The following is a 17,682-nucleotide window of genomic DNA, read 5'->3' as shown; positions in this document are numbered from 1 at the left end:
GCACAGAGAGTCTCAGCTTACATGGCAAGCAGAATAGATAGCAAAGCCAAGACACGACTTCAATATTCCACAGACACATGCACTCTTTATATGTCTTCTTTTTTTTTTACGCAGCAACCTATTTATTACCCACTATACGTACTAATGCTGCAATAATTAGTTAAGAAGTTAGTCTGTAAATATAATAAAGCAATTAAAATGAAATAGCAGATCAAAAGCTTTACTTATTATAGTTTTTCATAGATAATTTGCTGCTTTTCTGTGTTTTTTTATAATCAGACTTGAAGGCTGTTTGATTTGTCTATTGCTCATACACCATCAATACATAAATTAAAGAGAAAAACTAGGAAGAAAAAGTCTAGTGTTAATCATGGTATGGTTATCATTTGTTGTAAGTTTAGTGAACACATCTTTGCACCCACAGATCCGGTCGGACCACGACAAAAACCGTTCCCTCAGATACAGTGTGACAGGCCCTGGCGCTGACCAGCCCCCCACAGGTATCTTCATCATCGACCCGATCTCCGGAGAGCTTTCTGTCAACAAGCCCCTGGATAGAGAGCACATCGCAAACTTCCATGTAAGTTAGACATAGTGTATTATTTGAAACCAATGATGTGTTTATTACTTTCAAATGGTGTTTCCGATGTTCTTCATGAAGAGAAACATGTTCTCTCTGGCGGTGCTGTTTGTTCCTACCAGTCAGCATGTGCTTCAGAGTCATGTGTTGCCCACACAGTCTCCTCAGACACAATGCAGACTGGGGTCTCCCAGGAAGTCTGACTGATCCGTCTGAGAATTTGAGGCTTTAATGTGATGTTCTTGAGTCAGTGTTAGATGTATTATGATATGGATGTTTGAGATTGCCAGTGTCAAGTGATTCTTTGCCGTAATTTCAACTAATTTTCTGCTGTATATAACATGAGGTTGTACAATAAAATGTTAATTATTTATTCATGTTTATTCAAATAAGAATTATTTTGAAGAACATTGTAACACTGCCAGTCAATCATGAATACATGCTACTTAAGCTCAATAGACTCTCAAGCATGAATTGGTGGGATCAAAATGTAGATATATCACTGAGTTGAAATCTTGTATGAGGCACTAACCTTGTAGTTGTTTGTATGCAGGAGAGATACATTTGAAGTGCATAAAAATGCATCATACCAGAGTTGTTTTTGTAGAATAGAAGTGAACCTGTTTTGACCTAGTGTAGGCAACAGTACTGAGTATCTTTTCCAAGAGACAAACATCAAAATGCAGCTAAAAGGCTCATTTGTTGTCGACTCTTGCAGGTATCTTACTAAATCCAGTCATTTGCTTCTCTTTTTGCCTTGCACATGATTGATTTTGTGGTGGGAAAAACCTGTCTTGTGTATGGAAGCTGAATTCCTCTCTTAGTCACACACTGGTCTAGAAGTAGGATTTTCAAAATTGTTTGCTCTTCTAAATAGAGTGAAAGCTTTTCAATGATAGTTGGTAGGGGTTACAATTCCCTTTCACTTGTAAGGTCATGATTTATTTCAATTCCGAGTTCTATCAAACATTTCTGGAAGCACCAGTGAATAGTTCTTCTATCATTCATTTTTAGATGTGGTTCTTGACTTTACAATCTTTAGGGAAAGTGCATAGAAAAATCACTGTTGATAAAGCCACATTTGACCAGAGCAATAGTTCGACCTTTAAATAGAAAATGTAATAGAGGTTTCTGATTATATACTGCATGTGTTAGTTAAGCTCAGTGTTTTAATTTAGAATCACAACCACGACACCCACTAATGGTTAGTGAGGTTAATTGTGTGACAGCAGTTCAATAGGTGACATGTTTGTGACATGTGTGTTGGATCAGTTCTAAAGTCCGGATGTGTGTTTGTGTTTCCTGCAGCTGAGGGCTCACGCAGTCGACCTGAACGGCAACCAGGTAGAAAACCCTATTGACATTGTGATCAATGTGATCGACATGAACGACAACAGACCCGAGTTCACTCATCAAATCTGGAACGGCACTGTTCCAGAGGGTTCCAAGCCAGGTAATAAACCACTTCAAGTCAACATTGCATCACACTGTATGAGCAGCTGATCGGCTGTAGTCTGAGCTGCCGGCTTCACACACTGCTGTGTTAGCAGATCAAACAGCATTGATGACATTCCTGCAGTGTCCACTTTGTTAACTTTGCTTCTGCTGTATCAAAGCGATCCGGTGGTATTTTTATATCACAATGAAGAACAGTGGATGTCTATAACGTAGAACACCTAACTCAACTTCCAATGTCTGAGAATTGCCAATAAAAATGGTTACAAATAAAGCTCATGTAAAAGTATATACATCTTGTCCGTCTATTCCACAGGAACTTTTGCTATGACAGTAACATCTGTTGACAAAGATGACCCCAAAACTGCAAATGGGATGCTGCGCTACAAGATCCTGTCTCAGAATCCAGAGAGTCCAACTTCTAACATGTTCACCATCAACAATAAGACCGGCGGCATCATCACAGTGGCTGCGGGGTTGGACAGAGAGGTGATTGAACCATGCTCTTTCTTAACTGCTTTGTGGCCTGTGTTTCATTCTCTCTGTTTCTATATTCTCATGCATTGGTTTGTCACTTAGCTTTCAGCTTCTTTACTCTTCTAACAACTCAATGTTTACACCATTCCACTCCCTATCTTATTCAGAGTTGTATAAAATTATCAGTATTCAAGTAAAACTTCCCTTAACAAGTCCTTCCATTATATTTAATCATTTCTTCTTTGTTTGCTGCTTGTTGTGCATACCAAATTTCAATTTTCCATGTTTTAATACAGATGGGCTGTGCCTATTTTAAAAGAAGACAACAAAACACAGCTTGAGTCTATTTGCTTTTATCCAGATTGTCTGAGACCTAATGAACCAAACTGAATTTTTCTGATTACCGACTAAATGAGAAGTAGAAATGGACTCGATGTTTCACACTTGTTTACCCTTACAAGGAGGCAGTGTGCATCACTGAGCAGCTGAATGTTTCTGTTCCTTCATTCAAGCCTTCCCTTCCTTTCTGTCTCTAAAGCAGCAGCTTTAGTTTGAATTTTCTTTCTCACCATTCCCCGTCCTGTAAATGCAACTATTTGTCATTTAATTGAATCGCACGGCTTTCTGTGAAGAAAAAAATGATATAGAAAGCCAAAGCCAGTTGGTGCAATTCTAGTGAGGGCAATCTGGCTAGGTGGCTGCTCAATCACTTCTGCCTTGGGGCCGCCGTTTTATGTTCGCCAGTTGCCACCATGAAAGTAATTTGCCCTACACTCATTACCCAGCAACTGGTCCGTCACTGGAGTGGCTTTTAATGTGAAAAGAGTCATTTGTTAGCTTTATGATGGTCTACAAAGCAAAGCTGCAAGTTTCACACATGCAAACCCACATCCCCCATATTGCTAGCCATCTCAGGTTAGTCTCATGTTAGTTGAACATAGGAAGACTTATGTGCATTAAGTTAATTGATTAAGGGACACTTAAAAATCTGTTGTACTACACTATAAACAAAGTAGTTTTACACCCTATGTAATCACAATTATAATGATTAGTTTTTACTCATAATTGATAAGAGAAAGATCGATTCTACTCCATAGTCCTTTCCTTGACTGTAGTTTGTGGATGAGTGATATTAAGCTTTATTATATATACTGTTTTTGCAACTACTCTGTTCTCATTTTCCTAACTGAGGAACATCATTTTATTTAACACCTTTCAATATCCTGTATGATACTAAAATCAGTATTTGAAAATACTTGAAAATAACTAGAGTTAAGATGGGAATTATTATTTGAATTGCATTAAATTATCTGATTTTTTTAAAATAAACTGCCTGTCTTTTTCCAAACATGGCTACAGAATTTATAATATTCATCAAAGATCAAGCATTTTTTTCATCCTGCTGTTGCACGTTTTCCCTTTGCTTCCAGAAAGTGCCTCAATACACGCTAATCATCCAGGCCACTGACATGGAGGGCAACCCGATGTACGGCCTCTCCAACACAGCCACTGCTGTCATCAGAGTCACTGACATTAACGACAATCCACCAGAGTTTACTGCTGAGACGGTAAGAAACAAACTCTCATCTGAGACATCAACTTAGCAATCCGTGCTGAAAGAAAGCACCGCATGGGCCCGTGTTTTACTCCGCTGTAGAAGTATGCACTGAACCGTCACTTCAGCTCACTTACCTAGTTCTGCTGGCCCAGCATTTCTGAAGCTATACAGATATACAAGTAGCCAGCCATGCGTGAAGTGTTATATCCTCCTCCAAATGTTGACACATGCAACTACGGAGATATCTGCCGAGTGAGAGAGGCACTTACTGTGCTTGCGAATCACTGAAATTTGTAATGCCACTGTTGTGCTATCAGGGGAGGACAGGGAATGAGATGACCATGACGACATGATAAGTTACCTCAGATGTCTATTTACCCGAGATTGGTCCTGCTGTGCTGTGCGAGGCAGGGTGCAGAGTGTTTTCCGCTGCCACAGCAGTATCACTAACAGCTCGCTCTTCTCTATGTTCATGGTTTATTCATGCAGTTTTTCGGAGAGGTGCATGAAAACCGCGTGAATGTCATTGTGGCCAACCTGTCGGTGACTGACAAGGACCAGCCCAACACGCCGGCATGGAACGCCGTCTACAAAATCACCGGGGGCGACCCCACCGGCAGGTTCTCCGTGCCCACTGATCCAACCACTAACGAGGGCTTGGTGACTGTCGTCAAGGTAAGATCTGCTCTTCTCACTCCACCCACATTATCCCTTCGAGATTCATGGTAGATTAATTAATGCCCTACAGACAGGGTTGGCAGTGGTTGTCTCTGAATTATTGTCTGGCAGGTGGAATACTTCTGAGTGTATGTTTAGTATGTTTAGGGGAAGATGTAAGATTGGATATTTTGCTACTTCTTAATTTAAACAGCAAGTTAATCTACCAACTGTCTTATTCAATTGTCTGAAGAATAGTAGCATTGTGTGTATAACTATTATATAGGAACAGACTGACTTTGTGAGCTGACCACAAAAGGATAAAGTCTCTTTATGTCATCCCACTGTCCATTGTGAGAGTTCACAAAAAGACTTTTCAGGCAAAGTCTTAATTCTTTGCTTTCTCACCACTTTCACTTAATCAACGACATGACGTGATTTCCTTTTGTGTCATTTATGCCGCATTGAGATGTATGACTCTCTCTCTCTTTGTGCACTCGTTCTCTCTTTTTTTTTCCAGCCCATTGACTATGAAATCAGTAGAACATATGTGCTGACAGTGGAAGCGAGGAACGAGGTCCCCCTGGCCAGAGGTATCCACTCTCCTCGTCAGTCCACCGCCACTGTCTCCATCAGAGTGATAGATGTCAACGAGAGTCCTTACTTCGAGCCCAACCCCAAACTCATTAAACTGGAGGAGGGAATGATGCCTGAGTCAACACTGACCACCTTCACTGCACAGGACCCCGATCGCTTCATGCAGCAGAGCATAAGGTAGGTTTTACAAGAGGGAGAGTGAAATTCTGTGAACCGTTGCAAACCATCAAAGGATTCAAGTCTTGTTCACACATGTGAATAATATCCCGAGCCTCTAAAGATTGGTTAATTTCATCCAGTATCTCCCTAATCACCGAGCACAGATGTTTATATCACACATTTAGCTAAATTGATTGGCAACAACAGCTAAGAGGATGCTGGTAGGTTTGTCTCTGATTCTGAGCGAAACAATAGTGACGTGATATGCTTAGATGACTTTCTGCATCACTCCTGCTCAAATGAAACTATGCAGCACACATTTCTCCGTCTCATTGTTTTTGAACAAGCATCTCTTTTTTTTCCCCCTTTTCATCATCAGACGTTGTGCCTCACAGCTGTTTGGCCGTGGAAGTGTTTATCTGCCTGAAAACAGTCTGTGTGAAATGAGCTAGCTTTGTAATTCCACGGTTTGTCCTACAAATTAGTTTGAGCTACTGATAACAACAAGCTGGTTCAGGCTCCCCTGTGAGGCTGTTCGCAAAAGTTAGAATAATTATGTTAAATGTGTGGCATCTTAAATATTTAGTTTGTGTAAACAAATAGAAGGAAGTGCGTTTTGAGAAGGAAGAGCGGCCAGACTGGAAATGGAGCGTGAATTCACAGAGATTTTCTACTGCAAGGGACAAAATGAAACGTTTTTAAACTTCATCACTAGTTCTATAAGAGGAACTTTAAGATGAGCTCTTTCTTGAAGTTAAAGTAAAAAGAAAGGATTATGAATCATTGTGTTAATAATTGTTTTTCTTCTCTCAGATACTCAAAACTCTCGGATCCAGCCAACTGGCTGAGGATAGACCCGAGCACAGGTCGTATCACAACAATTGCCGTCTTGGATCGAGAGTCACCGTTTGTGAAGAACAGTTTGTACAATGCAACGTTCCTGGCTTCTGACAGCGGTAAGTAACCATTTTTCAGTGGTACTGCAGTTGACTAAAATATCTTGTTGAGCTGCTGTGATGCAACGGTTACATGGTCTAGGTGTTGTTTTAGCCATGCTGTTACACAAGCACTCTATTACAAGCCATCATTGTCAGAGCATTAAGGAGGAGATAATACTTCCTTTTCAAAAAGAAGCAGAGTGGAAGTCTAATATAGCCTTCCTCTTAAAGGTCAGGCTGAAGCTAGAACTGCTTTGACTACCTCTGTGATGTTTTTTTCAGTGGAAGGCAGTGCACAAACTTTCCCTCTCAGGTGAAAAACACTATCTAAGTTACAGCCACAAAAGACATCCTCCATGCTTGAAGGTCAACCTTGTACCAGGCACCTGGCATGTCTGCGACACTGACCACCTTAGTTGAAGGTTAATGGGCTGGCAATCCCAGAGCCAGCCAGCATGTGGATATATTCACCTCTTCCTGCACTGGTGGGATTTACCTCTGTTCAGGTTTACCCTGTTCTGTGGAGCATAGCTTAGGCCAATAGGCTTAAAAACTCTACCAATAAAGAGGTTTCTCAGCATTAATGGGTCAGGATTGGATGACTAGCTCCTTTGAGCGTGGCCTGAATGATAAAAAAGCCTCTTAGCTGAGTGAATACATAGAGGAGCCTGAGAGCAGCGACAGTGGGCTCTGTTTGTCTGCTTTAGTATTCCCATCCCGTGTCCTTCGTCAGGAAGACGTTCTGTGGACACACTCACACAAACACACACACACACACTCCCCAAATGTTCTGATATCTCCCCTTTTCTGTCTTCCTCCTCACTTGAGATTAGATTTTCAGATCAGTATGCAATTTGGAAACTTCTCCCATGAGACCCAATAGCTGTTTAGAACGTCTTATTATAACATGAAACTCGAATGAAAAACTCCATACTTTACTTTTCTCTGTGGAGTACATTATGGCTGAGAGATGGCATTTCAATAGTATAAACTCCTATCCGTATGTAAATGTGTAAAATCCCATTCCTCATGAATATGTAACAGCATGTGTGTGTGTGTCATCTTATGGCTTTTGCAGGTGTACCTTCAGCAAGTGGCACAGGTACTCTCCAGATCTTCCTGCTGGATATCAACGACAATGCTCCAAAGGTGTTCCCTCTGGAGGCAGAGATATGTGAAAAGCCAGAGCCAAATGCCATCAACATCACTGCACTTGATGGAGACCTGAACCCCAATGCAGGGCCATTTGCCTTTGAGTTAGCCCACCGACCTTTGAATGTGAGGAGAAACTGGACCATTACAAGAATCAGTGGTAAGACACTGAACACACAGACTATTATGTGTTATGGTCATATTTAATGCTAATATGCAGCAAACTTATCTTCATGTTATGTTGATTCCACTGTTTGGCCTGCACAGGCCTTTAGTTGTGTTTTTTTGCGAGGTAATAAAGGGAGAGACGATGACCCTTTCAGCGTTTTTCAATTACTGGTTGTAATAATTTGTGAGAAAACGGTTTAAAAGAAAGAGTATCATATAACAGAGAGGTCAGGTGGAGCTGGGGCAGACAATGTGATATTGTACTAACATTAGCAAACAGTCCTTAATTGTTTATGCTAATTTGAACCAAAAATATGAGTAGAAGGAAACAATTTGTTTTGTGTTAGCTATTAGACAGTGTGACTGGAAAAGCAGTGAATATATCTTAATAGGATAATAGCATTTGGATTACAGCTACTGGGAATTTAGCCTAAGCAGCATTATCAAAAGGTATTCAGCAGATTTATAAGCTCTAAATCTAAATCCTGACCATGTTTTGGATTAGATATGCTGATGCAACTTCCAGGTATGAATTCACGCTGCATATTTGTGATAATTTGAGTGTAATCGTGCTGTGAACACAGTGTACACAAACGTTACAAACTCAGAGTTTTGGATTAATCCCTCCCTGAAAGACTTCTCTACTAAAGAAACATGTTATTTTAATTTAGTACACATTGAGTTACTGAATTTCTGCATTAGCTCTAACAAGGAGCTGTTGCGGATCACTCTCTGATTCTTTTTGTTCCTCCTCCTTTCCGCCTCTCAGGTGACTATGCTCAAATGAGCCTGAAGATCGGCTTCCTTGAAAGTGGCATCTACGAGGTCCCCATCATAATCACAGACTCAGGCAACCTGCCCATGTCCAACACCTCCTATCTGCGGATTAAAGTGTGCCAGTGTGACATCAATGGAGACTGCACTGACCAGCAGCACATCATGGCAGCCGGTCTGGGGACCGGTGCCATCATCACCATCCTCCTCTGCATCATCCTCCTCCTAAGTGAGTGTCTGGGTGCCTCTTTCATACAGCTCATCACACGATCACACAGGGATTATAAAGACAGCTAAACATGATCCGAGGTACTGATAGATTACGGAAGGATTACTAAAAAAAAGATAGCCCCGATCAGGCCTCCATCCAAGCTCTAAAACACGGGATCCGATTAGACTTGTATGGAAATATGCAGTTTGTTATGATTATTATAATTATTTTTTAATATGAACTCTCTCTGTCTGTCTGTCTGTCTGTCAGTTTTTGTTCTGATGTTTGTGGTGTGGATGAAGCGCCGGGATAAAGAACGTCAAGCCAAGCAGCTCCTCATCGATCCAGAGGATGACGTTAGAGACAACATTCTCAAGTATGATGAAGAAGGTGGAGGAGAGGAGGATCAGGTAAGATATGTATATACAGCGTACGCTCTGTACGTTTAAAAGACACTATAAAGCATTTTTTTTCTGTCTGTTTCTTTAAACTACCAATGATTCCTTCATTATCCTCATTTTTTAAGATAAAAAGGACATCTAGCGGTGCTGCTTTGTGTAGTGTTTATATAAGTAATTATAAAAGTATTACATTTATTTGAAATGATTTGACATTTTTAAAGTAAGAGTATGAAACAACAGGAGCATATTACAACAAAAGGGCCAACAATAGCAACAAGACCACGGAACAACTAGTAGTCTCAGTGTTGACATAGAGTTTTCATATACTTCTAACAACAATCAGGATTTGGCTACGTTTGAATCTGGAAACCATGAATTAGCTGCATTTGTTCAAGCAGCTTAAGCATTGACCTTAGGCCTTGTTTCTTTAATTAGAGAAGGTAATTTTTTTTTTAATTTGTAGAGAAATGTGGTTTTCATATTGGTACTTGTATAATAAAATGTCAAGCATCCCCCAGCTCATACCATCGAGCCACACTATGTAAGCAAAAGATGACAGTAAAGAGTCAGGAGTTTGGTCTTTGTTGTGTAAAACATTCATCTCACATCTACATTATGCAGCACTGAAGCAGCATGAAGACAAAGAGGGCGATGTAGACTCATAGCATGCATACACTTCCAGTCATCCTTTCTAGTGTGAGTCTGCTCAGTATGCTGCTCCAAGATACACTTTTCACAGTGTTTCTGTTTAAACTGTAAATAGTATATTTATCCTAAAAGGAGCTGGATATGGAAATCTAGAATCAATGCGGTGAACAGATTTTGATCCAATCAGCTCTGGAAATATTGGAACTGATTCTTCAACTGGAACTGTCTCCTGCTTATGCACACAAAACACACAGTGTAAAAGCAGAGCCACGGGCATCAATAAAGCCACATCTCTGTATCCCCCTCCACTGATCAGACACACGCAGACACAAATTCAATTGTCTTAATGACCCCTTGTTAGCAGAATGGAACCATTTCATAAAAAAGGTGGTGTTATTACAAATGGGCTAGTGTCTTGCTGCTAGCAGAAGTGCTGCAGAGGCTTAGGTACAGCAGAAATGAGCAGGAGACCCCGGTCTGACCCAGCACAGTGCTAAATTAGCCTCGGAGACTTGTAATTGGTGAGCTGATGTCATTTAGAGATAGACATCTGCTGTGGCACAATAATGAAGCTCTGTCTAAGGTAACAATATGATGGGAAAGTCATTACTCACATCAGCTAGTGATTAGGCAGGAGGGAGTCGACCAATTGTGTATACACATCCTCACTTTAACACACAAAATGAACAAAAGTTTTTATCCAGACCATTTTGAAAAAAGAAAACGTGTAACGCCCCTCAAAGCCAAACAAGCTGGTGCAGCAATTTATTGTGAGAAAACAAGCTTCCATTTTGAGTGGCAGAGAGGAAGGCAGGGCGCCGGGAGAAAATGGTCTTGTCTGCCGAATCAGGCGAGTCAGTGTTGGGTAAAAAATGTCCCTTTCTTTCCCAGCGATGTGGTCTTTATAATGCCCACCTCTGTTCCCCCTATCTCCCGCAGGGGAGGAAATTGAAGTGTCAGACCATTGGACGCTCTCAGAGTATATGATTTTAGTTGCCACTGCCATCGCCCTGGTTTGTATTGGTTTGTGAGGCACTCATTTCATCAAAAGCAGACAGCTGATCAGGCACGGCTGCACAGACACGGGAAAAAAAATGATGCAGAGATAATAGCAAATTGAGAAGTTTTTGTGCACAGGTTCACAGGTGTGAAAAATAAAATGTAAGACGGAGATGAGTCATCTGCTTCTTCACATCACCTCAGAATCATTTGATGCACATTAACCTTAGACAGTGTGGCTTCGCAGGCATGCTTTGAAAAATGTTTTGATTTGTTTTCAATCCCACACAGTAAGTGAAACAAAACGAATCAGACCTGTTTTTGTAGATACTTCAAGTAGCTCATGTTTTGCACGTCAGAGACAAAGACAAATTTAACATCTCAGTCAGTTCTGGTTTATTGTAACCTGGGGGTATTTTTGGACCCATTTTAATTAAGAAAACATTGTACAAAAGGTATTAATTGCTGAGATTTTGAATGACAACCAAAAGACCCTCACCTATGCCTTGCAAGACAAGAGACAGACGGGATCGTATTAAAAAGAGGAGTTTGAAATGTTGACAAATATGCTAATTAGCCTTCTAGCAGAGCGTTGGATGAGATGGCAAACATGAAGCTTAACTTGGCAAAAGGACTAGAAAAGAGGTTGCAACAGCTTATCCAAATTAAAAATATACATCATTTTTTTTCTGTTTTTATGCGAAGCTAGGCTAAGTGGCACTAGCCTTGTATTTAATAGTTTTTTAACAATTTTTAAAAATCCTGAATGTCTGACTATTTCTTATCATAATGACCCTTCACTGACAGCTTTATAAACATGCTGGATTTGTTTCAGGGTGGAATAGAAGTGAGCATGCTGTAGCGTTGGTTTTTTGTCCATCATAACAAAGGAGTTGAAGTCCCTCTTTAGACTTTTTTGTTCGTACAAATCTGTTGGTTTAAAACCAGTGTGCTCTTGTTTCTTGCCCGATTGATTTATTTTTAGGGATGTTTTTCCTTTACCAGATGAAATTGCTCAGCTATATCTTCTGACAGATAAAGTGTGTAAGGCTTTGCTGTGTTCAGTCTTCCATTATCGAATGTGGGTCATGAGAGCCAGGGGCGGCCATTTCAGCGGGCCACTGTATGTGTGAAGAGTCAATTCCCTGAAGGGGGCTGGTGTGTCATTAGACCTTCCTGCTTAGTTCAGCCATTATAAGGCTGGGTTGCAATTCCTGTCACCAACTCCTGACCCCTCTGGTGTGTGACCTCAGAGAAGGTCAAAGAGGAGTCACATTGGAATGAACCTCGGATGATGGATAGCATTATTGCGTGATGTGCGATGGCTGTGGTTCCCTTCCTGCTGGCCTCGGGGTTACTGTCATTCTCCATGAAAATCAAATTACACATGAATAATCAATGTTTGTTCAAAATTTGAGGTGATACGTTTTGGTGTGGAGTTGTGTTTGTCAAATGTCAATGTCCTTCATCGTATTTGTATGTCTGGGTTGTTTGTTTATCTTCACAGGGTTTCTATTTATTCTCGTGGTTATTTTTACATTGGAGTGTTTGCAGCCCTTTTTTTTTCTCTTCGGAATACACATGAAAAAGTGTGTGCGCACGGCTGTGTGTGTGTAGGAACATGTGCAACTGAGCAAAGACAATTTTAAAGGGGGATATTAGAAATGGATGGATTACCGAAAATCTTCTAAAGAGGGACAATCCATCATGCACGCTTATTAGGCACACAACCTGATTCTTGAACGGGGTTTTCTCTATCATATCTGCTGTCACCGAGATACCGTCCCGTCATTCAGCACAGGTTTTTCTCTGCAAACTCCTTTACTCTCCTGACTCTTTTCTCCTCCTCCTTCCCTGCCCATGACTTTGCACAAACTGTGAGCCATTCAGGTTGCCTTGGTAATGTTAATAGGATTAGCAATGGCTTATGCATATCCACCATCCCATGTCTGGGCATTGATTAGAGCAAAACAGTCGCCTGCACATCCTTCCTGCAGCACGCTGCACAAGTACAAACACTCTGCAGCGTATGATGTGGTCCTCAGCCCCGGACCCCCTCAGTGCTGCCTCTTTTAATGTGTCAAATTGTCCCTGGGCTTTTGCTTCACAGACAAGAAGATTAAAGTTTCCCCTCAACTCTTCCTGCTGCAGTCTAACTTTAAAATCTTCTCCACTCAGTTGAACTCCTCTTCCTCTGTTCTGTACAGGATGTTTGACTTTTTTTTTTTAAACAATCGCACACAGTTTGGGGGTTTCCGCATGCTTCTCAGCTAACTCCCATCTGTCCATGTGTTCCCCAGGATTACGACCTCAGTCAGCTCCAGCAGCCGGACACGATAGAGCACGATGCCATCAAGCCGGTGGGAATCCGCCGTCTAGACGAGAGGCCCCTCCACCCTGAGCCGCAATACCCCATGAGGTCAGCAGCACCCCACCCCGGAGACATCGGAGACTTCATCAATGAGGTAAATAATTCAAAGAGTTACTGGAAAGTGAGATTGTAAAATTGTTGTACTGCATAATCAGAATCTAGGAAAAGAGCTGAAATGAAAGGATCACTGCTGTCACAAGGGTTGAATTTATTTATTTGTTAAGTTAAATTACTTTCTTTTAATTGGCCTGTATCTTGTGCAGTGCCTTGTATACTGGGACGAAAGGAAAACTGGCAATCTAATAGATTAATATGAATTATTTCATCTTTTCCCAGCAGAAGGTAGAAAACTTTTCTCGTCTGACATACATCCACTCAGACATGCACGAAGCCCAAAACGTACATGATCCTAACTCACTTAGATATAATTGTTTTTCTCCTCACTTTCCACCAAAGTGGAGTTGTAGATGTGTCAGCATAGAAATCGGAGATGAGAGCAGCAATACATTGGCTTGCTATGGGAGTGCCGTGTTCAGAGTGCCCTCGTTTGCCTGAGGCCATCATTGACTCCAGCATGAAGGGAGAATGTAAAATGAAAAAAGCAGTCATGTATTTTTCACGAGCTCCAACAGACAAGAGTTTCACAGCATTACAAATGGAGCTCTCTTCGAGGTTTTGGACGGCGCCCATGTTTTTAGATTAGAACTTGCTCTCTCAGCTCTGCTCCCCGACCATCTTTCTCTCAGATCCCTTCACACAGGCACCGCTCATTTTCACCCTCGCAGCGCGTGTCATTAATACACCTCGTACACTTGTCGTAACAGCTGATACTGAGCAAAATGTAATATTTTTCCTGCGCTCAAATAAAGAATGTTTCACAGCGCACACCATCTTTCATCACACTTGTTATTTTAAAATTCTCACAAGACCTAAGAGACGTTTCAAGTCTGAGCATCCTGACCTAGAAAAACGCCCTGCAAACTAGGCAACGTCGATCTGTTTTTAGTCTCTGATTTGACTGTCGCTAAAGCTCAGTCATGGTAGCTGCGGCGCTCACATGGAGCTGGAATCTGACCTAACTGATAAGGGGGATGGCTGCCAGGGGAACAGGGAGATGAGAGAGGAGGGGGTAGGGGGTCTGATCTCCATCCTGTAATGTGCAAACGCCAAAGAAGCTTGTGGCTCTTAATTAAATTAAAAGGAGAAATAAATTAGGCAAAGGTTTAGCTTAAGGACTTTAACCTCACAGGGGGACAAACAAAGGTCTCTTGGTCTGCAACCAAAGAGGGGGCTTACATTAAACACAGTTGGGTGACCTCTGTTGGTCACAGGTGGACTAAGTGTCACAAAGCTGAAGTGATTACGCTCAGTGTTTGCCTTGTTTTGGCTCTGGCGAGGCTGCAACTGAGTAGAAAAGCCGAAGGGTTTTATTACACGTCTCTTTTGTTATCTGTGGGATAGACTGGCTCCAAAAATTGAGGACAGATTCACAGATTGTCTGCAGCACAGTGGAGGATTCAGATGTATTAAAATAACGAGTTCTGTGATTGACTAGACTTATGAAAGTGCCAGTGGGGTTTTGGTTGTGGAGGTAGGGGGCTATAACCATCAAAGCCCTTATGGTAATAAACGATTGATTTATCATATTTCACTCCAAATTATCAGCACTGTAGCCCTGAGCAAATACTTAACCAAAGCTAACAAGTAGAAAATAATAGCTAAGTGCCTGGGCACTTTAATTCAATCCATCTTTTTATTTGAGAGTGTTTCAGCGCTATAACGGCAGCACAGAGGAAACTATAAATCTTGAACAACTTCCCAATGAGCCGAGGTCTCGTTTCTCTGCGTTATGTTGCTACACTTCTGTTAATTCATTTATTATTTGTCGGGGAACCTCAGTTGAAGTGATGAGAGGGAGAAACTCAGGCTCAGATCCAAAGGGGTTCATGGCCAAAGCACATCTCCACTCCTAGATTAGCAATCCATCAAGTCTCCAGAGTCCCGTTAGGGAACGGTGCTGGAAATCAATAACAATCCATGAGGACCTCTCATGATGCTATGAGGATTTCTAGGAATGTCGAGCACAATCTTCAAAATAATACCACCCCCACCGGTGCCACGAGCCGGCAGATAACACACGGAGACACGCATGTGTGGCAGACACACGTATATACTGCTCTCATCTCTGCCACAGCTGTGCCCAGTGCTACTGTTAAAGCAGGAGACGTGATGTATATTAAAGATATTGCTATCTAGATTATAGATCACAGCGTATCAGTTTGCAACTGTACTTCAGTTTAAGGGCCTCTTATTAAAAAGGAGGGCTTGAAAAGAGGTCAGTGCGAAAAAAGAGGGGATGATTCCAGTCATGTAAGCCTGCTGGTCATGCTCCATGTTGGCTCTCGATCAGCTATCAGATGATCTAACATCCCAGAAATCACAACACAGAGGTAACTCAGAAACACCAGAGTCAGATTAGTCTTCTTTCCTGAACAATTGGAGGAAGAAGCACCGACAGGTTTAAGGAAGATTAGCCTGTTTGTGCGTGTGGGTCTGGGGGGCGGGGTGTTTTGTTAATGTGTCTCCCTCCTTGCTGCAGACAGTGTTGGTGTGCAGACGCTTTAATCTGCTCATCTCAATGTGGCTTTATGCTTTATTTCCTCTCTGTACAGGGTCTGAAGGCAGCAGACAACGACCCCACTGCTCCTCCCTACGACTCCCTGCTAGTGTTCGACTACGAGGGCAGCGGCTCCACAGCCGGCTCACTAAGCTCCCTCAATTCCTCCAGCAGCGGGGGTGACCAGGACTACGATTACCTCAACGACTGGGGCCCACGCTTTAGAAAACTGGCAGACATGTACGGCGGAAGCGATGACTAGGACACACAGCCACTCCCTGAAGGATGAAAAGATGAAGAAGAAAAAAAAAAAGATGAGAAGGAAAGATTTCTTGTTGATGGACACGTACAGCTTCTGATATTCCCTGAGAGAGTGACAGAACTGTGACAGAAAAGAAAGAAAAAACAAACACTGATTCAGAAATATTTTCAAAAACAACCAACCTAGGCTTATTGTTGTAGTCTACGCATACATATGCTTGTTGAAAGCTTAGGCATAGGCTGTGGTCCAGTTTTGGAGGCTGTGGGAGGGAACACTGGTGGACTGTCACCACTTGGATTGTTGGTATTGAATGCGCTCAGTTACACTTGAATTTCACAGTACAGAAGCACTGGGATATAATGTGCCTTTTTGTACATTTTTTTGGATCTAAATGATTAGTTTTATGTTCAAGGCTTTAATGGTACTGACTTTTTGAGTGATTTCAAACAGTATGTTACACTCTGGTATGCTTCTACATGCTTTTTTTCTTTGGTTCCACAATGCTCCTGTTTGTTGAAGAATATTTAAATACAAAGAAGAAGAAATGAAGGATCATCTGTTAGCTTTGGATGGAGTGAAAAACAATTAAGAGCAGCACTGTACAGTACGCAAGACTTCTAGACTTTTTCACACAAAAAATTAAAATTATGCAGCTGGTTGCAATTAAAGGGAGTTACGAATCATACTTTTGTAGCAGATTTCTTTTTCTTTTGTTTTCTGAAGTGATGTAGTATTTTACAAAAACAACAAAAAAACTGTTTTGGTCTAATCTATGTACACTTCATTTGCCTTAGTCATCATCTGATATTTTCAAGTTTTACTTCACTGTAAAAAGATGTGTGTACATAATGTTTTCCTTTATCTTTTTTTTTTCTTTTGATGTAGTATATGAAAAAGTGCAAAAAGTTCCAAACTTGTAAATGTATAATTTGGACTACAAATTCAAGTTTTTTGCATGTTTTTATCTTTTCATGACAACAAAAAATGAAAAAAAATGTTGTTTCCCAAATTTATTTACAAAGTGAAAAAAATAAAAATCTGGGTGACATTACATGTGTAGAAGTAAAGAGAGTTTTTGTATTAAAAAAAAAAAAAAAAAACAATGATAAAAATTTCAAAAGTAGTGATCTGTCAGCACAGCTGTTGAATTTGTACCAAAAAGGGGCTGGGATGACATGCTAGGCACTAATTACTGGATCAGCTTTAAGACTGGAAAAGGTTTTGGACTTAAGCCTTGTGGATAACCTTGTGTACTGGAAAACAAATTATACATCTCTGACCCCCAACCATCCAAATAAAATGCTAATTTTGGAGCTAAAATCTGCCTCTTTATTTATGTGTTTTTGCTCAAACTCAGCATTGTTGCAGAGGCTTAATTTGATAACGAACTGTGCAATTCATCTCAAAGGACAATAGCTGTGAACAAAAAAAAAAAAAAAAAGTCTCTTGTACAATACTTTCCTGGAGGGGAGAATAAATCATTCATACTCTTATTTAATTTGTATTATTTGCACACACTGTGTGAGTAAAAAGCTTTGGGCCTATTCAAGTCTATAGATGATAAGTTGCAATGCTCACAGGCGGTGTGGTGAACAATAAGCTCATTCTATAACACTATCTGCGTTCTTAAGCCAAGCCAAGGTCAGAAGCTCATGGAA

The 17,682-nt window shown here is 41.0% G+C and overlaps 1 protein-coding gene across 1 annotated transcript in view; it reads left to right on the top strand.

Moving 5' to 3' along the window:
• Positions 1–17,344, top strand: part of cdh2 (cadherin 2, type 1, N-cadherin (neuronal)) — a 57,774-nt gene extending 40,430 nt beyond the window's left edge. The window contains exons 5-16 of the mRNA XM_061044771.1: positions 425–580; positions 1,889–2,033; positions 2,352–2,524; positions 3,943–4,080; positions 4,560–4,745; positions 5,248–5,501; positions 6,297–6,439; positions 7,500–7,733; positions 8,511–8,744; positions 8,997–9,136; positions 13,075–13,239; positions 15,818–17,344. Of these exons, the coding sequence (XP_060900754.1) occupies positions 425–580; positions 1,889–2,033; positions 2,352–2,524; positions 3,943–4,080; positions 4,560–4,745; positions 5,248–5,501; positions 6,297–6,439; positions 7,500–7,733; positions 8,511–8,744; positions 8,997–9,136; positions 13,075–13,239; positions 15,818–16,024 (2,175 nt within the window). The 3' untranslated portion in view covers positions 16,025–17,344. The remainder of the gene's footprint in view (positions 1–424; positions 581–1,888; positions 2,034–2,351; positions 2,525–3,942; positions 4,081–4,559; positions 4,746–5,247; positions 5,502–6,296; positions 6,440–7,499; positions 7,734–8,510; positions 8,745–8,996; positions 9,137–13,074; positions 13,240–15,817) is intronic.
• The last annotated feature ends 338 nt before the right edge of the window (positions 17,345–17,682 follow it).

This window comes from Labrus mixtus, chromosome 8 (assembly GCF_963584025.1).
Source record: "Labrus mixtus chromosome 8, fLabMix1.1, whole genome shotgun sequence".
Lineage (NCBI taxonomy): Eukaryota > Metazoa > Chordata > Actinopteri > Labriformes > Labridae > Labrus > Labrus mixtus.
This window is presented reverse-complemented; position numbering and strand designations above follow the sequence as displayed.